General features: G+C 45.6%; 3 protein-coding genes across 3 annotated transcripts; 1 reads left to right on the forward strand and 2 right to left on the reverse strand.

The window, feature by feature from the left end:
• Positions 1-370: 370 nt before the first annotated feature.
• On the forward strand, positions 371-5,209 carry LOC310852887 (progonadoliberin-2). The gene is made up of 4 exons (XM_083757028.1): positions 371-636; positions 2,280-2,451; positions 2,541-2,624; positions 3,749-5,209. Exons 2-4 carry the CDS (start codon positions 2,314-2,316, stop codon positions 3,785-3,787), a joined length of 261 nt encoding a protein of 86 aa, XP_083613154.1. The 5' UTR covers positions 371-636; positions 2,280-2,313; the 3' UTR covers positions 3,788-5,209.
• A 239-nt stretch (positions 5,210-5,448) lies between these two features.
• Positions 5,449-13,760, reverse strand: MRPS26 (mitochondrial ribosomal protein S26). Its single transcript, XM_083756964.1, has 4 exons — positions 13,490-13,760; positions 6,467-6,613; positions 6,222-6,345; positions 5,449-5,829 (listed from the first exon to the last, which is right to left on the reverse strand). The coding sequence occupies exons 1-4, from the start codon at positions 13,708-13,710 to the stop codon at positions 5,698-5,700; spliced, it is 624 nt and encodes a 207-aa protein (XP_083613090.1). The 5' UTR covers positions 13,711-13,760; the 3' UTR covers positions 5,449-5,697.
• Positions 13,761-16,637: 2,877 nt separating this feature from the next.
• On the reverse strand, positions 16,638-20,186 carry LOC310852865 (neurophysin 1-like). Its single transcript, XM_083757001.1, has 3 exons — positions 19,970-20,186; positions 19,222-19,426; positions 16,638-16,872 (listed from the first exon to the last, which is right to left on the reverse strand). The coding sequence occupies exons 1-3, from the start codon at positions 20,168-20,170 to the stop codon at positions 16,835-16,837; spliced, it is 444 nt and encodes a 147-aa protein (XP_083613127.1). The 5' UTR covers positions 20,171-20,186; the 3' UTR covers positions 16,638-16,834.
• Between the last annotated feature and the right edge of the window lie 2,592 nt (positions 20,187-22,778).

The raw sequence follows: 22,778 nt of genomic DNA on the forward strand, positions 1-22,778 counted from the left end.
CGGCCAGTAAAGCGAGATGAGCGCCACAACCCCAGAGTCGGCCACGACTGGATACCTTTACCTTGGGGAGCAGTAGAGCATGCTACTCTGAATCTTAGGATTATGGATTCACGTCCCACACTGGGCAAAAGATTCCTGCATTGGAGGGGGTTGGACTAGATGACCCTGTGGTCCCTTTCCAACTCTACAATTCTATGAGTCTATCAACAGCTATTCCATACATTTCCCAACCCTTTAGTGGGCTTTTAAGATCAGGCTCTGCAGCCGCCTGGGTCAAGCAAAGCCTTTAGAAGTTCCGACCAGCAAGTATCTGAGGCAAGCGGTCCCATCTAACAATTATTTTTGGAATGCATCGAACATTTCACTCTAGAGTTCCCCAGTTTTCCTGCCAAATGAAAGGGTCAGAAGACAGATTGCTGAAAGAGTATTAGCTGAGCACCGTCCTGGTGGGAGGGAGGCTTAGATGCATGCTGTGGAGTCTGATGCAGCAAACGTCAGCAAACAGCCTTGGCCAATGGGGCAACCAGTTGCTTGCGCTGAAGTACACAAAGAATAATATAAATACCCAGAGCAAATTGCTGGAGCATCCGAGGAATTTCAGGACAGAGGAAGAGGAGCAAAAGCAATCAAGTCACCGTGAGTAGACTTTTCATTAAGCTTCTCTTACAATTCGTGTCTTGCAGGTAACTTGAACGACGCCCTTACTTGCAAGCCGAACGTCACATCTGGCTAGCTTTGTTGGAGGGGATTTGTTCTAAAGATGTTAATTGCAAATGTGTTTTATGTATCTCCCAGGGCAGATGATATTTGTGCGGTTTCTACCTTTGGGTGTTTGCCATCTTTTGCCAAGTTGCGATAGCGCTGTGCTGCAGGTACCCCCAGGTAGTTCCTTGCTTCTCTCTGTGAATTACTTCTAGCTATAGCTGCAAAGTGCTCCGCACAGATTCATCACCAGGGAGGGTGCTTGGGAATGGGGATCTTTTCCAGCAGATAAGCTTGCTGCTGATGTGAGCACTGAATGCCTGAGTAATGCACTCTTTGCAAAAAGAACACTTTCCACTGCAGTTAAAAAAAACCTGCTGTTGGATGAGCATCAGTAGATACATTTTTTTTTTTTTTGTAAAAGGCAGTGGGTGACTCTGTTTTGTCTAGTAATAACTGATTCCCCATGGAAGAAATAGCAGGTTTTTTCCAGCAGCCTTAGGAGGAATGTCTGCAGTTATCCAGATGTAAGTATGACCAGTTTCAGGGATTGGAATGCAGGAGGTAAATGTACCCGCCCCAGTTATATGTGGGCTGGGATGAAGAGCACAGCAATCATGTCTCCAGGGACCCCTTTTTAACTCCCATATAAGCAAATAGGTGCTAGCTGGTCAGTCCAATGGGGAAAAATACAATTCAGTACTTGGAGACACCGTTAGGGTGGGCAGCAGCAAACCTTGCTCCCTGCCACTGGTGGAGCCCAGTAACCTCTCTTCCAAAGCGTTCCAAGTCCTGCTCAAGCCCCCACTTAAAGCAATCCCATTAAAACAACATGGGAATTAAAACAGGAGACAGGACGAGAGATCAAGGGAACGGCTGCGAAAATAGGCGTGTCTTCAAAAAGCTGGTGGAATGGCCAATGCAGGAAGCGCATGCTGCAATACTATTGCTACCAGTGAAAAAGCCCATCTCCGCATTAACAGGAGACCATGGCAAGCCCACGCAGGTTCCATTTCTTGATCTTAATGCTGTTAATGGCCAAGGGAGGGGAAGTTGGTATTTCCCATGACCTGGTTCAGAGTAGTTTGAGGCTTTGCTTTTAAGCAACAAGATCTCGAAACTGGCTCGGTGGGTAGTAAAGAAAGTGTGCAAGTCCTTCAACATCAGCACGATATGTATGTGTTAAGGGGCACACCTGTTGTCTGCACACCTGTGGCTTTCATAGTCTGCCCATGTGAAACTTGGTTATTCAAGGCAGTCCTGTAGGAATGGCCCAATACAGTGGTACCTCGGGTTAAGAACTTAATTTGTTCTGGAGGTCCGTTCTTAACCTGAAACTGTTCTTAACCTGAAGCACCACTTTAGGTAATGGGGCCTCCTGCTGCCTCCATGCAATTTCTGTTCTCATCCTGGGGCAAAGTTCTTAACCCGAGGTACTATTTCTGGGTTAGCAGAGTCTGTAACCTGAAGCGTCTGTAACCCGAGGTACCACTGTACTAGAAAACAACACCTTACAATTCCTGCCTTTGCAGAACTTCCCAATGCTCTTTTTCTTCCCTTCCTCCCTCCCTCTGCAGATTTTATTGAGGCAGTGAGGCTCCAGGCATCACTATGGCATACCAAAGGTCCCTCCTGCTTTCTCTGTGCATAATGCTCACCATCAGCATGCATCTATCAAGCGCTCAGCACTGGTCCCACGGCTGGTACCCCGGAGGGAAGAGAGAGATCGATTTGCCACAAAGTCCAGAGGTACGCCAATGCTGTCCTTACCCTGGCATTGCCTGCCTAAGTCAGTTGAGCTGCCTAAGCCCACTCTCTCTCTCTCGCTCTGAATTCAGGTCTCTGAAGATATCAAATTATGTGACGGGGAAGACTGCACTTATTTGAAGATCCCGAGGGATAAAATTGTGAAGACTCTGCTGGTAAGCAAGCGAGTGGCACTGTAGATTCAGAGAGTCTTTGGAGGAGAGCAGAGTGAGATTAATCTTTGCAGGCCTTTGCAAATTCCTCTTGGGATTGGCTCATTTAAGGCAGCTGGTGACAACTAAAAGGAGCTGGATCTTAAAGCTTCAGAGGCACATCACTTAATGCCAGCTGCTGGGGGGGGGGGAGCACTGGGAAAACGCTGAGCTTCCAGTAAGACCACAAACTGGGAAGGAGGGCTCTGCACCAGTGCTGATCTTTGTCCCATGGCACCTGGTCTTCAGAAAAATCTCTAAATGTGGTGTTGTGTTTCCAGTGAGAAAGAGTAATATGACAGCGATGGTGATTTCTTAACTGCTCTTTAGGTAAGGCAAACAATATATATATTCCGATGCTAAAATCAGTTAAAACAATTAACAATCAGAAGAATGGGGTGGGTCCTTACAAAATTATCTCAGGTGTCAAATAAAAAGGATTAAAAGGTGTAACTTCGGCATGTGATGAAAGCTGTATCGTGAAGGTGCCAAGGGAGGGAATTCTGCTGTTTGGAGACTCTCCTGGGCCACCACAATCCCAAAGTAACCAGAATGGCTGAACTAAACAGGGTGGATGTGGAGGGTTAGGTTATTGGTTTGGGTTTTCTTGTTCTTGTTTTCATCATGTATTTTGTGCTTTTATGTTGTATTTTTATGCTGAGAACTGCCCTGTGATCTGCAGAGGAAGGGCAATATACAAATAATAATAATAATAATAATAATAATAATAATAATAATAATAATAATACCAAGAGGGCCTTATTGTGCAGATCTTAACACCCAAGGGTTGGGTGACCTCCCCTACTCCAGCCTAATTTTGTTGATATATCAGGTGGCAACTTGCCGTGCATGCGTCTCCACAGATCAGACACTGATCAGGGACTATTTTCTCATGCTATATCCTTTTCATGCACAACCCTTTTCAACAGAATCAGTTCATGTATGAATCATTTAGCTAGTATTTGCATGCATGGGGACTAGTTCTGCATCTGCTCCCTGCTAAGATGTTTTCAGACCAAAGTAGATCCTTGTTCATTCTGGAACATTCAATTCCTTATTGCTGATATGCTGTGCATTCATTTTAACAGGCCGACATGCTAGCAAGACAACTTCAGAAGAAAAAATGATGCCCCTTTGCATGTTTTTTTGGGAAACGTTTTGCATCTGAACAGATGACCCACCCCTCCTCTTCAGCTTAACGTGTTCTGTTTGTGGGAGTGATTTGCTCAGCCCATTGTTAAATTCTCAAGAACACTGTAGCAGTCTTTACTCAAATTCCCAGCATGTGAACGTACTACTCTAGTGACTGAAAAAAGTATTTGTGTTTACTGTTGTCCAGTCAGAATAAAGATTTGCAGGGAGTTCTCTTTATGCACTTGTAAAACTCAATTATGTTGAATAAAATACTTTATTTTGCTACACACACACCTGTGTTTGCACTCTGCATGTGTGGCCAAAGACACATCACCATTTACAGGTTTCAAGCTGCACTTCGTAGGCCACTTAATCTAAAGTTGCAGGGAAATTCGAAGCATGGCCCACGACACATGGTTAAAGTGTCGAATCTATCTCAGAAGAGCTAGCGATGGCCACCAGGTTGAAAGGCTTGAAAAGAGGGCGAGGCAAATTCATTGAGGGTAAGGCTATTAGTGGCTGCTAGCCAAGGTGACACGATGCCTCTCAATAGCAGTTGCTGGGAATAACAAGTGGGGAGACTGCTGTTGCACCCATGTCCTGCAAGGGGGCTTCCCATGGGCATTTGGTTAGCCACTGTGAGCACAGACTCAAAGAAGTGTAGAGTTGGAAGGGACCACGAGAATCATCTCGTCCAATTCTCTGCAATGCAGGAATCCTTTGTCCAATGTGGGGCACGAACCCAAGACCCTGAGATTAATCAGAGTCTCGTGCTCTTCTGGACTAGATGGGCGTTTGGTCTTATTCTGTAAGCTCTTCTTGCATGCTTCTGATTGCAGGTAGTTTGGAAGCGAGAAGGGGATTCTCCAAAGAGTGTTTTGTACCGTCAGACCACGGATGGCGAACCTGCTGTTCCATCAGCCTCAGCCAGTACAGTGGTACCTCGGGTTAAGAACTTAATTCGTTCTGGAGGTCTGCTCTTAACCTGAAACTGTTCTTAACCTGAAGTACCACTTCAGTTAATTCAGCTAATGGGGCCTCCCGCTGCTGCGCGATTTCTGTTCTCATCCTGAAGCAAAGTTCTTAACCCGAGGTACTATTTCCAGGTTAGCGGAGTCTGTAACCTGAAGCGTGTGTAACCCGAGGTACCACTATATAGCACAGAAGAAGATATGGAGGGCCACTTCTAATGGCTTCATATAGATATTAGATAGCATTGGGGATAAAACAGGGCCCACAGCATAACAAGGAGAGGGCTGAACATCACTTTCCTGGTGCTTCAGTTGGAACTGCAACAACTGTGGAGTCAAAGTCTCTCAGAAGATGAGCGACATTATACCCAAAATGTGCAGCCAATTGGCCAAGGTCAGCCCTCAAGAGCTCCAGGGATCCTTCCCCCTCTGAACTATCCAAAAGATACCTCCCAATCAGGTATCAAGCTGTAATATGCTTTCTTTGCCACTCACATTGCCGCATGTGCACTAAGCGGTGTTTGGTTAGCCTGAGAACAAGAATCCACCCTGTTCCACCCCCATTTCCATGCTTCCTCCCCAACGGTCACTCACCTTTCTGTGCCCAATCCCCACTGAGAAGTTTTGTGGCCCCTCTTTGCCATAGACCTTTAAAATGCTCAGGACATAGCGAATGAAACCACTAAGAGAAACCCAATATTTTATTACGGAAAAACGGCAACAAAGTCTTCAAGAAGGGCACCAATGTTCTGGAAGTATAAAACCCCAAAGATATACATCTTTCAGCGTGAATGTCTCAAAGCAGTCTTATTGATGAAATTGAGCAAGCCAGTCCTGGTCCCCGCAACGTGACTCTGGCAGCTGGATGGAAAGGACACTCAACCACTCTGGCAGGGAATACCAGGACGCCCAGGCTCCTCTGGTATGAGCTGCTAAGGCAAGAAGCTCCGCTTGGCTATCCTTCCTTCCTTATCAACGGCAAAATTATAGTTGCGGGGGTTGTCTAGGCACTCCTCAATCCGCTCATCTATATTTTCAGGGGTGATGAAGTTCTTGGCTTCTTCCTGCATCAACAAAAGAGGAAAAGAAGGCATTTTACAAACACAGTATTTCTCCCCCTGAACAACACTCCAAACACACAGAGTTGTCCGTTTCAAGTCTTTTGTCATTATTTCATCAGCACCCAAAGGGTTGGAGAAAAGGCAGCAGTGGCCTTCAGTAAACCCCCCCAGCGCTGTATTTGGACTCCTACCACTTTTAACCCAGCCACACCCTCCTCTGGTAGCCTAAAACAATAGCCAAATGATCCCGGTTTCTCTTTGATTTTGTGTCCCCCAAACATCATCAAAACTAGGTAGCATTTTGACATTTAACCAGACCGCAGTAGCAAAAAGATTGCTCCAAGGAAGAAGTGTCAAAGTGAAGGCAGCTGTTTGCAGCATGTTGGCTTCCCTACCTGCAACTGGAGCACCTCTTTCTCCTTCTCCTTGAGAATTTCTTCCATATAGGTAGCCCGATTCTGGGCTCCTTGCCGTCGGCGTTCTTGATCAGCTGCTTCTTCCTTCCGGACGCGCTCCTCCCTGGGGTTAGGGACACAGAAGGAACTTAGCACTTGCTGCTCTCCACACAACAGAAACAGCCAAAGGCCAAGAAGAGTAATGAAATCAACAGCAGATTTAAAAATCGACACGCCATGCTCACCTCCGTTCCCGTAGACGTCTGTTCTCTGCGTCATTCCAGGCCATCAGCTCTTGATGCTCCTTGTTAGCAGCCTCCTCTCTCTGCTTCCACACTTCCCCATACTTCTCTGCATAATGTTTCCGCAGCACCTCTTCTTTGAACTCGCCTCTGGTAGAGAGCATAGGAGGGAATGTTAAAAAAGCAGCTGCCCCTTTGTTACTGATATCGTCCCTGCAGAGGCAAGAGTCACAAGGGCCCCATGTGTCATATGCAGGGTTGTGATCCTCCAGATGTCACTGAACTACAACTCCCATCACAGGTCCCCCAACCCTGACGAATGCCTATCAATCATTCAGAACTTATGTTTGCGCAGCTGTGTTTTTTTATCTTGTGTTTTTATGCTGTGAACTGCCTGAACTCTTCAGATGAAGGGTGGTATACACATTTAATATATAAATAATAGAATCCTCTACCATGCAGGAATCTCAACTAAATCAATGTGACAGGTGATCATCCAAACTCTGCTTAAAACCCTCCAAGAAGGGAGAGCCCACCACCTCCCGAGCAAGACTGTCAAACAGCTCTTACTGTCCGAACGTTCTTCCTGATGTTTAAGTTTGAATCTCCTTCCTTGGAGCTTTCAGCCATTGGTTCAAGTCCTGGCCTCTATGTGACAGCCCTTCAGACATTTGAAGCAGTGTTAGAAATTGAAATATGAAAGCTAGGATCTAAATGGCACCTTAAACCTAGGTTATGGATGCAACATTGGAATGTCTAGGCACACTTTTTTAATAACAAGAATATAAAGCTGAAAATGAACTGCAGCTAAAATATTATGTTCATTTATCACATGGTCTAGTCCTTCCCCTGCCCACCCCCTTAATATTTTTAAGAGGGTCTCTTCTCCAGTTTTCAGAGAGTACCTGGAAGTGAAGAGGCAGAAAAACATCCTCCTTTCCTTCCACTCTACAGTTTTAATCTGAAATCTTAGGCACAGTACTGTGCCCAGAGCTCAGAAACTACTTAGGCTAATGAAATGCCACCGCCGCAAAAAAAAAGCACCTAAAACAATGGCTGTCACGCCATGTGTTGGAGATAAGCAGTGTCCAGTGCACAGCGGAATGATGAAAAGTACGTGCCAACATGCTCTATATTACTTTATTTACACTTCAAAGCTGGTAATTTACAGAAAAACATTTTCCCTCTGCCGGAGCAGAGAAAGGCATCCTCTCTCCTCTAAAGCACGGAGAGAATCACACTGAACTGCAAAGAACAGTGAAAAACAGGAAACCAGTGTACGTCACATCCAGTCTCCTTTCCCGTGAGAAAACCCAACAGCACTTGACTGTGGAATGTAAACATTGTCTTGTGACAAGCACTTCGCTGCTCAGTGAAGGAAGCAGAAACCAACATCCTCCCCCTTTCTGTGAACATCACTGGGCAGCGTGTTCGTACAATATCAGTACAAACCCAACTTCTGCACATAGGTACAGTGTTGATCCCTTGATACAATCTTGGACAATACATCAGCAGGAATTTCATTACCTGGCATATAGGACACAGTTACGAGTCCCTTCTGAATACGTTCCCTAGCATGTTGCAACTTCAATTGCAAGTGCTTCGTGCTTTGCTTACAACCTTCAGAATTCAGCAAAGCCAAACATGCTTTGTTGTCCTGGTAAACCTGGATTGGACATTTGACAGGAATTTTTATGTCTTTGCACAATTGTAACAACCATTCACAATCCTTTAGTGAATAAGACAGTGCATTCAGTTCAGCTTCACAAGTACTTAAGCTAACTGTTGTTTGCTTCTTGCATGACCAATCAAACAGACCCTGATTGTACTTATAGCAAACTCCAGACGTACTTTTCCTGTCTGTAGTGTCACTTCCAAAACTTGCATCTGCAAATATCTCAAGACCACCAGACTTCTGATTGTTAAATCTCAGTCTGTAATGCATAGTGCCTTTCAAATACCGCGCTATGCGTTTCAGAGCTTTCCAATCCTTAACAGTAGGATTGTTGACTTGTCTGCTTAGCAAATTACAGCTAACAGCAATGTCAGGTCTTGAACATCTGGCAATGAAGTTTAGCTTGCCTAGCACACTTCTGTACAGTGTAGTGTCAGAAAATGCTTCTTCAGTGTCATCTACCTGATAACCTGTTGTCATCGGTGTGTCTACAGGGTTAGCATCCATCAGGTTTAGTTTGCTTAACACATCAGCAATTTTACGTGACTGGTGTACTAGAATGTTACCATCTTGATCTCTCTCTATTTCCAAAGATAGGTAGTTGTTTACCTCACCAAGATCTTTTATGTCAAAGTGCTCTTTCAGTTGAGCTAGGGCGTTATTGTACATTGTTACATCTTCCCAAAAGAATAAAAGATCATCAACATAAAACAAACAATACAGTTTCTTTTGCCCCTCCTCTTTGACAAATACACATGGATCAGCTTTCCCTTGCTTAAAACCTAGAGAAAACAATACTTCAGTGAGTTTTGTGTGCCAACACCGTGCACTTTGTTTGAGACCATAAAGGGACTTCTTCAGAGCACAAACAAATCCCTGTTTTACCTGTACGCCATCAGGTGGAAGCATATAAAGTGATTCATCTAGAGATCCGTACAGAAAAGCTGTATTCACATCATGGTGACTAATGTGTAGATTCTCCTCTGCAGCTAGCTTGAGCATAAGCCTAATGCTCTCATACCTCACGGTGGGTGAGTAGGTCTCGTGATAGTCTTCACCTGGTACCTGTGCAAAACCTCTGGCTACCAATCTGGCTTTGTGTCTGACTATCTTGCCATTTTGATCTGTCTTCGCTTTGAAGACCCATTTGCTTCCAAGCAGTTTCATTCCTGGAACTACTGGAACAAGGTCCCATGTTTTGTTCCTTTCCAAGGAATCAAGCTCAGCCTTCATGGCATTTAACCATGGCTCAGCTTCCTTTGAATCCAAATCCTGGATTTCTTGGAAACTTGAAGGTTCAAACACCTTCTTGGAGCTTTTAACAGCTGTTACTGCTATCTTAGCAAACTCATCAGCAAATCTCTTTGGAGGTCTGCCTTTTGTGGCTCTCTGTGACCTGCGAATTAGCCTTAAGTCTTCAACACTCTCCTCTTCCTTCTTAGGAGAAAAGTGACCTATTGTGAACAATGGTTCCTCCAATTCTTGATCAGAGCTTTCAGAGGGTCGCATAGAGGCTTTCGCACTCTTGAAATCCTCTGAATCACCCGATTCAGTTTCAGACTCAGACTCAGAACCTTCATCAGTGGGTGTGGGTTGTTGCGGTTGCTTTTGACTATCCTCAGTTTCATCACTGTCATCAGGATAACATTGGAAAATTCCCACATTCTCCCCCCACTTGGCATTGTACTCAACACTTCTTGTGAGCTTAATTGTCTTAGAGTCAGTCATCATTATTCTGTAAGACCCTTTCTGATAACCTAGAAAGATACCATGCAATCCACGCTTGTCTAACTTGGAGTTTTGTGGTGAGTGAACCCACATGTCAGAACCAAAAATTTTCATGTGTTTGATGTATGGCTTCTTGCCAAACATCTTCTCATAGGGGGTACAACCAATCGCTGAAGATAACCTGCGATTATAACTGTAAGTGAAACATGAGAGAGCTTCGGCCCAATAACTCTCTGGAAGATTGGCATCATGCAGCAAGGTTTTTAACCCTTGAAGCAATGTCTGATTTGCTCGTTCCGCAAGTCCATTCTGCCATGGCGAGCGAGGACTAGACAAATCGTGTTGAATTCCTTTCTCAGTCAGAAAAGCTTCAAACTGCTGAGAAGTGAATTCTCCCCCGCGATCACTGAAAAGAGTCTTTACCTTCTTACCATGCACATTTCCCAACCAAGCACAGAATTCCTTGAACCTTGGAAAAGCCTCTGATTTCTGCTTGAGATTGTACACATAAATATACCTGGAAAATGCATCAATGAGAACCATGAAGTACCTGTTTCCACCCAAAGAGGGCGCTAGTGGTCCAACCAAATCAGCATGAACAACCTGGTATGGTTCTGTAGCTTGCCTACTAGACACCTTACCTTTCGCAGCCATTTTTACCTTGTTTGCTGCGCATGCCTTGCACTTCATGTGGTACCTGCAGGGTTTAATAGTCATACCTTCAACCAAGGCAGGCATTTTAGATACTGCCTCAAAATGCAAATGACCAAATTTTCGATGAAAATCGTGAATACATTCTGCATGCAAACTTTTGTTAGAACCTGCAATGCAACAAGTGTCATCCTGCACAACATCATCAAAATACAAAACATACAAACGATCAACATATTCAGCATGCAATACATAATCATTTTTCTTTGTGATGATGCACCTTTTGTTCTTAAAGGAAACGTCAATTTTCCGCTCATTCAGCTGTCCATCGCTGAGCAGATTATGCTTGGCATCTGGCACATAAAGCACATCCTGTATCGATAAGTCCAAACTGTGAAGAACAACAGTTCCGTAGCCTTTACTGGGGATTGTGTGGTCATCCGCCTGGTGAATCGCACCTTCCTGCGGTGTAAAAGACACGAACAGTCGCTTATCGTTGCACATGTGATGCGTTGCAGCCGAATCAACAACGAAGAAAGATCTAGACGTCTTCTGGACCTCTGCAACCTTTGGAGTGAAGCGTGAGACCATTGCCTTGTGCTGCGTTGTCCTGGACACCGGACCTTTGCCTTTGCCTCGGCCTTTTCCACGCGATGAGCTTTCGCTGCGCTGCTCTGTCTTGGCCCTGGGATTTCTGCATTCCCTCTTCATATGGCCTAGACGTCCACACGAGTAGCATTTCACTGCCTTCAAAGCTTTGGCGCCATCTGGTGGTTCCACTGCACTCTGGGATGACGTCTGTGAAGACTCCCCCTTGCCCATGCAGCTATCACCCTGGCGGTCTGCTTCATTCTGAATCATGGCAGTATCACAGGCTACTCTGAGCTGAGCATGTGGCTGATTGGCATCAGATTCCCCACTTGCATCAGCCAGCCTTCTGCAGCTAGCCATCATGACTTTGGCATTAGCCTTCTGCGTCATCTCTGCTGCTGTAAATCAGGCTGCTTCATACAAGCTGTGTCTGTGTACAGCTGCTTCAATCCAAAAGCAAATTCAAAAACAGCCTCTGCTTTGTGAACCTGTGCCTTTCTGCTTAACTGCTTTGCTTATCTGCAGCTGCTTCAAACCGCATTCCAAAGGCAAGTTCAAAAGTGAAAGTTCTCTCTGCTGTCTTAAATTCATGCTGCGACACTGCTGCAGCTGCTTTACTTTCGATTTCCCCCAGCATAGGAAAAATTTATCCTTCTAGCCTTTTGCCTGTGCCACGGCAAAACCGGCTATAAAAGTTCAAAGTCCAGCCATAAAGCCATTAATTAGAAGCTGGCAGGCTGCCCGGAGCTGTAGCACATACCTCATCAAATCATCTTGACGCGCAGAGATATCGTCCGATCCGGCCCTCTGCTTTCCGATCCTTTGCCGGCACTCCAATTCTTTGCTCCTTTGTTCCTTTGCCAGGAGCCCGACTTCTGGAGTCCATTCTCAAAACACTGCGTTTTTCTGGGCCCGGAACCAAATGTTGGAGATAAGCAGTGTCCAGTGCACAGCGGAATGATGAAAAGTACGTGCCAACATGCTCTATATTACTTTATTTACACTTCAAAGCTGGTAATTTACAGAAAAACATTTTCCCTCTGCCGGAGCAGAGAAAGGCATCCTCTCTCCTCTAAAGCACGGAGAGAATCACACTGAACTGCAAAGAACAGTGAAAAACAGGAAACCAGTGTACGTCACATCCAGTCTCCTTTCCCGTGAGAAAACCCAACAGCACTTGACTGTGGAATGTAAACATTGTCTTGTGACAAGCACTTCGCTGCTCAGTGAAGGAAGCAGAAACCAACACTCTGCACCTAGTCCAACCCCCTGCAATGCAGGAATCTCAACTAAAGCATCCATGACAGCCTAGAATAGCACTCACTTATTCTGCTGCTGCATAACCCTGTGGGCTCATGTTCAGCTTGTGGTCTATAATAACTAAATAAATTGAAATAAATAAATAAAAAATTGTCCAGTAGCACCTTAGAGACCAACTAAGTTTGTTTTGGGTATAAGCTTTCGTTCGCATGCACACTTCTTCCATTTCATGCAGCTCAATGTGCTCCCTTCCATAATTCTAGATTCATGGAGATTCTAGATTCCTCCATGATTCTAGATTCATGAGGAAGTGTTCATGCACACAAAAGCTTATATCCAGAACAAACTTTTGTTGTTGTTGTTTAGTCGTGTCCAGCTCTTCGTGACCCAAGGACCAGAGCACGCCAGGCACTCCTGTCTTCCACTGCCTCCCGCAGTTTGGTCAAACTCATGCTGGTAGCTTCGAGAACACTGTCCAACCATCTCGTCCTCTGTCATCCCCTTCTCCTTGTGCCCTCCATCTTTCCCAACATCAGGGTTTTTTCCAGGGAGTCTTCTCTTCTCATGAGGTGGCCAAAGTCTTGGAGCCTCAGCTTCAGGATCTGTCCTTCCAGTGAGCACTCAGAGCTGATTTCCTTAAGAATGGAGAAGTCTGATCTTCTTGCAGTCCATGGGACTCTCAAGAGTCTCCTCCAGCACCATAATTCAAAAGCATCAATTCTTTGGCGATCAGCCTTCTTTATGGTCCAGCTCTCACTTCCATACATCACTACTGGGAAAACCAGAGCTTTAACTATACGAACCTTTGCTGGCAAGGTGATGTCTCTGCTTTTTAAGATGCTGTCTAGGTTTGTCATCGCTTTTCTCCCAAGAACTTAATTTGTCTCTAAGGTGCTACTGGACAATTTTTAAAATTTATTTCGACTGCCTCAGCCCAACACGGCTACCTACCTACCTGAATCTAAATAAATTGGCTCAGCAGAGAAAGGGAGAAGAACCAAAGCCCAGCCCCCCACGTCGCCTCCCCCCCCTTCGAGGTCCCCGTGGCCCCGCCTCCACGGGCCCGCCGGCTGCCCTGATTGGCCGGCCGGGCTGAGCGACAGGCTCCCCCAGCGCCTCACCTGAGGGCGGTCATGACCCGCCTATAGCGCTCGTAGCGGCCAACCACCACCAGCAGCTCGGCCGGGTCGACGGGCGGCGGCACCTTGACCCTGCCGGCTTTGGATTTGGCCGGGGGGTCGTGGCGCGTCTTGCGGCCCCGCGAAGGCGCGGCCAGGAGCGGCGCCAGGCTCCGGCCCAGAAGGCTGCCCCGGCCAGAGAAGGGGACGAGCCCGCGAAGCATCCCGGCGGCGGCGGCGGTTAGAGCGGAAGCAAAATCCTGAGGGAAAAGTCCGCACGCCGGAAGTTGGGCTGGGGCAGTATGGGAAATGTAGTTTTCTCGCGGTCTTTTGACTCACGAGCGGCTGAGCACCGGAAGTGGAGCTGAGGCACGATGGGAAATGGAGTCTTCCTCCTCAACTCAATTCCTTGTGGCCTACACACCGGAAGTAGACCCGGGCTACGGATGGTTTTCTCGCTTTCGCTACTCCCGTCTCCTGCTATTAGGCCCCGTATTTGCTGGGTCCGTGAGGCGGGTGAGACCCGAGCGCGGCCTACCTCAGAAATAAAGGCAGGCGGAAGAAAGGAAGGCAGGGTGTGCAGGACACCGGAAATAGGGCGTGAGCATGACGGGAAACGTAGTCCTCCCTCTCGCTGTCAATCAAGGAAATGAGCGAGAAAGACGGCGCCTCATCTACTGGAGGGCGGGCAGAGCGTCGGAAGTAGGGTGTGGGCATGATGGGAAATGTAGTTCCTCTTCCCTGTCACTCAAGTTAAGGGTTTAGCCTGCCTTGCAAGGTTGTTGTGTGGGATTAAATGAGTGGGGAGAGGCATGTAGCCCCCCTTGAGCTCCTTGGAGGAGAAAAGGTGGGATGCAGCAAATAATAAAATAAAATGAGCAGGGGCAACCATGCCTCAGCTCCTGGTCCTCCTCACAGGTATTATTATTTACTAAAGTATTAGCATTATTCTCATCTGCTGTCCTACCAAAGGAGTCCAGGGTGGCAAACAGCGAAGCAGTACAATTAAAAATAAGAATAACAAAATTAACAGTAATATATCCTCACAGCTATTAATTCCAAGGATGCCGGGAACAGAATTTTCCAAAGTGCCTGCTTTAAAAAATTCTCCTGAATGTTAAGAATGACGGAAAGCCTTGCACAAGTGGGGAGCCACTACCAAGAAGGCCCCGTCAAAGGGTTATTGTTATTACCTCAGAGAGCCTCCACGCTTTCCTTTGAAGGAATGGGTTTCCCAAACCCCAAAACTGACTGTGCAGGCAGTTTTTAAACTGCACCAAAATCCCCATTTCTCCTTAGCTAAAATGCATAAACTTTAGCCGTTGAGCAAATGCAAAACAAGAACACAGCTCTCTCCCTTATCAGTTTGACGGCAAGACTGGCCTTGACTTTACCAGTAGAACAGACACAGACATATGTCCTGACTACAAATGACGCAGAGACCCAAGTCTGGGACTAACACCAGAGCATGTTCTCGGAACTAGTGACCTCTTGGAGTAGGAACAGGAATATCCTTTTATGGTCAGAAGTACAGGAAGGAAGATCCTTTTATGGTTGAGAGTACCAGAGCAGGAACATATGTGATGTCAACCTGTGTACGTACGCCGATGTGGTTGGGCTCCTAGGGGAGGAGTGAGAGGGTGCCTGGAGGATATATAAACTGCATGAAACCTGTCATTTCTTTGTACTTGCTGTGGACTTGATCACGCAAGTGCCTTCTGCTATCCGGAGAGCAGAATAAACTCTTTCTTTGAACCAACCTCGGTGTCATTTTGACTTCCTTCCTCCTGTCCCGGAGCAACGCAGACCCAATCGGTGAACTCCAATAAGGCTACACCTTTACGAAGTGTTTCTTCCATGCACTCCAACATTTCAGAGGGAATGGAGACTTTGTTGTGTACTTGTTTTCTTACACTGCCTGTTACCTCGCCTCCCTCCAAATATTACACATTGCTAAAAGCCCTTCTCTAGCTGCTGATCGTTGCCTATTCTACCCTGCACTATGTGGGCTCTTCAAACAGGCCCTTTCTATTCCACCAAGCCTTGGGAGGTTGAGATTGGTTGGAATTGTGACTAGTTCTTGCTGCGATTTGTAGCATTTTTTGAGAATTTGCATGAAATTTACGGCATGTAATGCCTTAAGAGAGAATATTATGAAAATGATTTACAGGTGGTACATGACCCCAGTCAAGCTTGCAAAAATCTATCATTTGCCCGATAATAAATGTTGGAAATGTAAAGAAACGGAAGGAACATTCTTTCACCTTTGGTGGGCCTGCCCAAGGATTAAGGCCTTCTGGGAAATGATCTATAATGAGCTGAAAAAAGTATTTAAGTATACTTTCCTAAAGAAACCAGAGGCCTTTCTCCTGGGCATGGTCGACCAACTGGTGCCAAAGAAGGATAGAACTTTTTTTATGTATGCCACAGCAGCAGCAAGAATACTCATCGCAAAGCACTGGAAGACACAAGATCTACCCACTCTGGAAGAATGGCAGGTGCAAGTCATAGACTATATGGAACTGGCAGAAATGACCGGCAGAATCCGAGATCAAGGAGAAGAGCAGGTTGAAGAGGACTGGAAGAAGTTTAAAGTTTATCTACAAAAACATTGTAAAATTTATGAATGTTGAAGGCATTGAAAATGAAATGAAGGGGTTCTAGTGATTAAGATAAATAAGAGTACAAAGGGAAGGATAAAGGATGAATTTGAATAATATTATATTGCTGAATTAATTTTTAAAGTGGAATACAAGAAAGGAAGGCGGGTGGAAGTAAGGAAAATAAGATTTGGAAGGGTATTAACTTGAAAGAGAGGTTTTTTTATGCTAAATTTTCTTTTTTATGTTTTTATTTTCTTTTCCGTCTTTTTGTTTGTATTTTTGATGTGTGTGTTTGTTGTTTTTGTGATTTTAGTTAATTTCTATTGTTGTTAACTTTTGTAAAATCTAATAAAATATGATTTTAAAAAAAAGAATTTGCAATAATACATTTTACTGTTTTAATGTGTGCTTTAAAAATCTTTTTATGGTAGTCTTGGCAGACTTTTTTGCCAACAGGCAAGCAATGACTCAAGTAAATGAATGAATAAACAAATGTATCCCCCTTCCATGCCATATTGTTAACCAAATGAACAGTTACATAAGCAATAGACATGCTAATAGAACTTTATTGAAAAGCCAGGAGAACACAAATCATAGACTTCTGTAGCTGATATGCAACTTTTAATTTGCACAAGTTTGTCGGCCGTTGGCATCCAGCATGCGTACTTGAAGTGTCCCACTGGCGTTGCCTGCAAGTTCATAATCAAAAAGTGGATTCACGTGATCCTTGTTCCTTGTTGTCTTCTCATTCTTGGTCACAGGCAGGGTCTACCGTGCAGCCCTCTGAAATGACAAGGAAATTCGTCAAAAGAAACCAACATGGGCCACGTCTTTTGTGGCCGTTTCTGATCTTCATAGGAACAGATCTGCCCGTGGCAGTTTGCATACTGAGCCAGCCCAACAACAGAGGCTACCTGGACAGCTGTCTGTACAGTGGTACCTCAGGTTAAGAACTTAATTCATTCTGGAGGTCCGTTCTTAACCTGAAACTGTTCTTAACCTGAAGCACCACTTTAGCTAATGGGGCCTCCCGCTGCTGCCGCGCCACCGGAGCATGATTTCTGTTCTCATCCTGAAGCAAAGTTCTTAACCTGAGGTACTATTTCTGGGTTAGCGGAGTCTGTAACCTGAAACGTATGTAACCTGAGGTACCACTGTAGTGCCAAAATTCGAGGAGCACCTGCCAACATCTTGAGAGGGGAGAAGTGTTGCCTGCATGATTGGAGGAGACACACAGAGGCAGCTTAGCAAATTGCTTTCTGGTTATATATCTCTGGAATTCCAGGAGGAATCTTTTAAAGGCAAGGGCTGCATTTTCTTGTATTCAACTTCCAGGAGCAACAAGCAAAACTGGGTGGGGCGGTGCATGTAGATTTTACCTTTGGCTAGTTTTACAGTTGGCTAGTTTCTCACATAAAAAGGTAAAGGGACCCCTGACCATTAGGTCCAGTCGTGGCCGACTCTGGGGTTGCAGCACTCATCTTGCTCTATTGGCTGAGGGAGCCGGCGAGGATTCGAACCGCAGACCTTCTGATTGGCAAGACCTAGGCGCTGTGGTTTAACCCACAGCGCCACCCACGTCCCTAGTTTCTCACATACCCTCCTCTCTATTCTCCATCCACACAAGCAAGAGGCATCATCGAGGAACATTCCTGCCGTGCAAAAACATTCAAGAAGGGTGCAAAGCAGGATTGGGGAGCAGGTGTGGTCTGGGGAGACCCAAGGGCCAGAGAGGCTTAGGGGGCTGCATTTGCACACACACACAGCCCGCTCTTGTTCCTGATGGTTCCCCACACCTCATCAAGATCGTTCTGGTCCCTTTCAGCTGCCCAAGCCTTAGTCCCTGACAGCTGTCAAGAGGGAAATGGAAAACGTAAAAATGGAAAACAGTATTCTAGTCAACTCTTGGCCATTTTAAGTACTCTTTCATGCTCCTCGGCATCACCTAAGATGCAGGGGGAGCGGCATATTGCAGGGTAATATTGATTTGCTTAGGCTGGCATCAACTAGTTGCTAAGATAAGGTTACAAATCAGTCCACTGACAAAATCCTATCTGAAGCTGAAAAGCGTCCCCGGATTCATTGAAAAAAATCTGGTAACCTTGTGCTAAGAAGTAGTTGCATTGCGGGGCGTTGGACTAGATGACCCTTGGGTTCCCTTCAACTCTGCAGGTCTATGGTTCTAAGAAAAGCCACTTTTCATTCAAAAATATCATTTCACTGCATGTATTCCACAGCAGGTAACAAATGAACTCATGCCTGTTTCCCGGCAGCAATTTGTGGATGTTTAAAATGCATATAAATGGGTTCAACTCAGTACATAACACCTGGGGTTCCCATCCCCATCATCCACATGTTGACTTGAACCTCTGCACAAGGACAGAGGTGCTACCCACATCTAAACTGGCTTTATGTAGCCGAGCTTGACAGCAGCTGTAGCAGCAGCAATTTTCTTTGCCTACAGCAATTTCCAACTAGCAGAAACCAAATCGCGTTCACTTGAAAAAGCAAAAAGGGCGATATGCGCACTGTGGAAAGCACAAGTGCCGGAAACCACATGGCGCTGCACAGATGCGGACAGCATAGCAATGAATGTTATGGGTAAAAAGGGCGGGTTTCAGCCAAAAGAGAAGAATAAACTTTTCATGTATGCTACAACCGTGGTGAGGATATTTTTAGCCCCAAAATGGGAAAGCGACAAAATTCCAACAACAGAAGAATGGCAAGGAAAGCCGATGGAATATGCTGAAATGGTAAAAACTGACGGGAAGACTTGGAGAAAAAGACAATACTGTAGAGACTTTAAAAAAGAATGGGAACCGTTCATGTTGTATATACAGAAACAATGGAAAGAGATGGACTCACTGGCAGCGTTTGAGTGAACACTTACAATCAACTAAAATATAGAAAGAGGTTGTCAAATAAGATAAGAGTACAACAACAAGTAATATAGAGAACTCAGTATTAAGATAAAACAAAGTAAGGAGGAAGAGAAGTCATGGGGGGCAAGGGGGCTCTGTATTTTGTTTGTTATGTGAGATATTGTCAGTATGATAAAAATGTAAACTCCAATAAAATTTATTTTAAAAAGGAAAGGAAAAGGGCAGGTTTCTGATGGAGAGATGTCCTCACCATTGTTGCAGCAGATGGCTGATGCGGCGCAGGTCCCTCCGCTGTTGCCGCACGGCTTCCTTCCAGACTCGCAAGGCGTTGGGAGGAAGTTTTCTTCCTGGCACCTCACGGTTTCCGCTGTGCCAAAGTAACAGCCCAGTTCTTCCCCGCAACAGATGTTGGGACCAAAGCAATGCCCTCTGTTTCTTGGCCCACAGGAGATGCACTGGTGTGGGGCACAAAACGGGGGAAATGTAGCTTCATCCAAGTCTGGTTTACATAATCCGATGTCTGGCGATGTTTACAGTTCAAGTGGTTTGGATGGCATGCAAACCATGCATTTAAAGCGCACACACACAAACGCACCCCCCCCACACACACAGACCAACAGACAGAATTCTTTCCCGGCCTGATATGGAGAGCCCAGGGATTGAACCTGCTATTGAATAGTGGGTAGACATGGCAGACGACACAGCGATTTCTCCAAAGCAGCTCTTTATTTTGGAAGCTGGAACAGAAAACTGAACAGCAAACAGCTCAGCCGGCCTGCTTTTATAGGCAGCCAGCTATCAACATTGTAGCAACAACAACCCAGGGTTTCCTGCCTAAAATAACTGACGTGGACCTGAGTGAAAACTATCTACAGTATCCCCCTGCTGGCCCAGGGTGAGAACTTCAGTACATAACACCTGCAGTCTTCTGCATGCAGATGCTCTTAACACTGAGCCAAAGCCCTCTCCCACCTTGCCGTAAACCCGCCATGACCTACCTTTCTGACTTCCATGTCCAGGAGGGAGCGCTTCCCTCCAATCGGGCAATTCTGGATGTAGCAAGCCGAAGAGAGAGCCAGGAGCCAAAGCAAACAGAAGGCTAGCATATTGTAAGACATCTTCGTCCTGGTTGCCACCAGTTGCTTCTCTTGAGGAGCAGGAATGGAGAAGGTCTTTCTGGTTTTTGCCCTTACGGCCATAGGTGTATATATACTGGTGGACAGGCCTGTTGAGCCGTGCTATAGCCCTTGTTACTCATTTCTCTTAAAAAGCACAAGGCATGGCTCTTCACGCCAAGTGTCACGTCTAATGAGACAAGGTCGCAGATGTGAGGCCACTGAAATATGGGCAATTTTCTCTCCCGTTTCGTTCCAAACTGGGTGGAAGATGCATCAAAGGCCAAGAGTTCTCCCTAATTGAAGAAGCCTTTGATGTCACCAGAGGTTGGGGAGGAGAATATGAATACTTTTCGTTGGGCTTTCGGGAGATCTGATATACTTTCCCCCTGGATTTTGGGGATATCTGATCTGTGTGAGACTCTGGCCTGGACCATAGCCCTCTCCGAAAAAACCTCCTAAGATTTTAGGAGGACATCTGTTTGTGGAAAGCACAAACACCACCCATTCTTATTAGATCTATTTATTGTATACAGTAATAGTAAAGGTAAAGGGACCCCTGACCATTAGGTCCAGTCGTGGACGACTCTGGGGTTGCGGTGCTCATCTCGCTTTACTGGCCGAGGGAGTCGGCGTACAGCTTCTGGGCCATGTGGCCAGCATGACTAAGCCGCTTCTGGCAAACCAGAGCAGCGCACGGAAACACTGTTTACCTTTCCGCTGGAGTGGTACCTATTTATCTACTTGCACTTCATGCTTTCAAACTGCTAGGTTGGCAGGAGGAGGGACTGAGCAACGGGAGCTCACCCCGTCGCGGGGATTTGAACTGCCGACCTTCTGACTGGAAAGCCCAAGAGGCTCTGTGGTTTAACCCACAGCGCCACCTGTGTCCCAGTACAGTAATAGTATTTACCCAGCATATATCACCTATTCATACAATATAAGATGTCAGTATACAGTAAAATATAAAACAGCCTGAAAACAGTACAAAATGACCTTTTAAATGGTAGAAATTCATTTTTTAAAATTTAAATGGTCCATAGGCCTGTCTCATCTGGAAGAGGGTTCCACAGCTTGGGCATGCCAACACTAAAGACTCAACTTCTAGCGGAGACAATGAAAATGTTTAAGATTTCCTGTTGGAATAGCTCAGTGGCTAGAGCATGAGTCTCTTAAACACAGGGTTGTGTGTTCGCGCCCCATGTTGGGCAAATGTTCCTGCATTGCAAGGGCTTGGACTAGGATGAGTGAAATATACTCCAGGTGGAGAGTGGATTTCATGCTCTTTATTCAGCTCATAGTGGTGAGGAGGAATGGAAGTTCCCCCAGAACGTCTGCTTTATATACATTATTTACACAATGGGCCCCACGTGATTGGCTAATTCCGGGATTCTCCTGTAGGCCAATCAGGTCTCGGATTCACTTCCACCTGGAGCTGGATTGGGTGGCTCCTGTGGACCAATCAGACTGCTGCATTCTGGGTCCTATTGTTCTAGGACCAATCAGAATGATGCATTTTGGATCCTATTCAACTCAGTACATAACAATGAGCATCGTGGTCCCTTCCAAGTTTGTGGTTGTGTCTGCCAAAGGAGCCTAGGACGGCAAACACCAAAGTGGTAAAGCCGTATGATTAAAAATAAAATAGTAACATACTTAGGGCGATTCAAAACATTTAAACCACTTGTGCTAATGCTCCTGAAACTTCCGTTTCAGGCAAGGCGTTCTCCAAAGAGGGCTTATAGTTATTTTGGATCTCTTTGCCCAAGTCAAAAAGTTGTTGCTATGCACAGAGTGTGTCTACTGAACCAGTAGATGGTGCACAAAGAGCGGCCTTAACTTCTTCTTAGGCTGCTGAAGTATAGAATCCATTCCAGTTAGCGTTATGTTCTATCGTGCGTGCAGTTTACTAGAAATGGGTTGGCATAAAAGAAAAAAGAGGGTAAGCCATTCCTCTCACCCACTTGGATAAAAATAAGGAGCAAGTTCACTCCAAGTCAGATGAGTTCTTGTAGCTTGGTAGGGTCAACTCTCAGAATTAAGGGATTCCAAATCTAATTCTCTGCAGCCTTTGGTGTTTCAATAACTAATGATCTTTAAAATGGAATAGGCCCTGTTCCTGATATCTCCACATTGCAAATTTGAAGAAGGATGTGCAACCATTGGTCAGGTTTAAGGTGCTGGTTTTGACCTATAAAGCCCTATGTGGCCTAGGACCCTCGTACCTACGGGACTGCCTCTTCTGGTATGCCCCGCGGAGGACCACAAATGACAACATTTGGGAGGTCCCAGGTCACAAGGTGGTTAGATTGGTCTCAACTAGGGCCAGGGCCTTTTCAGTACTGGCCCCGACTTGGTGGAACGCTCTGTCACAAGAGACTAGGGCTCTGCGGGGCTTGACATCTTTCCGCAGGGCCTGCAAGACAGAGCTGTTCCGCCTGGCCTTTGATTTGGACTCAGTCTGACCCCTATGTTTCCCTCCCCTTATGGTTTCGATGAGGCTGCATTTTAAATTGCATTTTAACCTTTATTTTAAATTGGTTTTTTTCCTCCCCTGTTATGTTTTTACTGTAATTTTACTGTTGTTGGCCGCCCTGAGGGAGGATGGGGTATAAATAATCTTCCTCTTCTTCTTCTTCTTCTTCTTCTTCTTCTTCTTCTTCTTCTTCTTCTTCTTCTTCTTGCTGCACCC

This window comes from Podarcis gaigeae (assembly GCF_964106915.1).
Source record: "Podarcis gaigeae genome assembly, chromosome: 9".
In the NCBI taxonomy this organism is placed as follows: domain Eukaryota; kingdom Metazoa; phylum Chordata; class Lepidosauria; order Squamata; family Lacertidae; genus Podarcis; species Podarcis gaigeae.

What these genes read in the sequence shown, in the direction of transcription:
- LOC310852887 (XM_083757028.1), top strand. Translation starts at nt 2,314, where the DNA reads ATGGCATACCAAAGGTCCCTCCTGCTTTCTCTGTGCATAATGCTCACC. An exon ending in ATTTGCCACAAAGTCCAGAG is followed by an intron (nt 2,452 to 2,540) that starts GTACGCCAATGC and finishes CTCTGAATTCAG; the next exon opens with GTCTCTGAAGATATCAAATT. An exon ending in AAATTGTGAAGACTCTGCTG is followed by an intron (nt 2,625 to 3,748) that starts GTAAGCAAGCGA and finishes TCATTTTAACAG; the next exon opens with GCCGACATGCTAGCAAGACA.
- MRPS26 (XM_083756964.1), bottom strand. Translation starts at nt 13,710, where the DNA reads ATGCTTCGCGGGCTCGTCCCCTTCTCTGGCCGGGGCAGCCTTCTGGGC. An exon ending in CGGGTCATGACCGCCCTCAG is followed by an intron (nt 6,614 to 13,489) that starts GTGAGGCGCTGG and finishes GCTCTCTACCAG; the next exon opens with AGGCGAGTTCAAAGAAGAGG. An exon ending in AAGAGGTGCTCCAGTTGCAG is followed by an intron (nt 5,830 to 6,221) that starts GTAGGGAAGCCA and finishes TTGTTGATGCAG; the next exon opens with GAAGAAGCCAAGAACTTCAT.
- LOC310852865 (XM_083757001.1), bottom strand. Translation starts at nt 20,170, where the DNA reads ATGGCCGTAAGGGCAAAAACCAGAAAGACCTTCTCCATTCCTGCTCCT. An exon ending in TGGACATGGAAGTCAGAAAG is followed by an intron (nt 19,427 to 19,969) that starts GTAGGTCATGGC and finishes GCCCCACACCAG; the next exon opens with TGCATCTCCTGTGGGCCAAG. An exon ending in AGCCATCTGCTGCAACAATG is followed by an intron (nt 16,873 to 19,221) that starts GTGAGGACATCT and finishes TTGTCATTTCAG; the next exon opens with AGGGCTGCACGGTAGACCCT.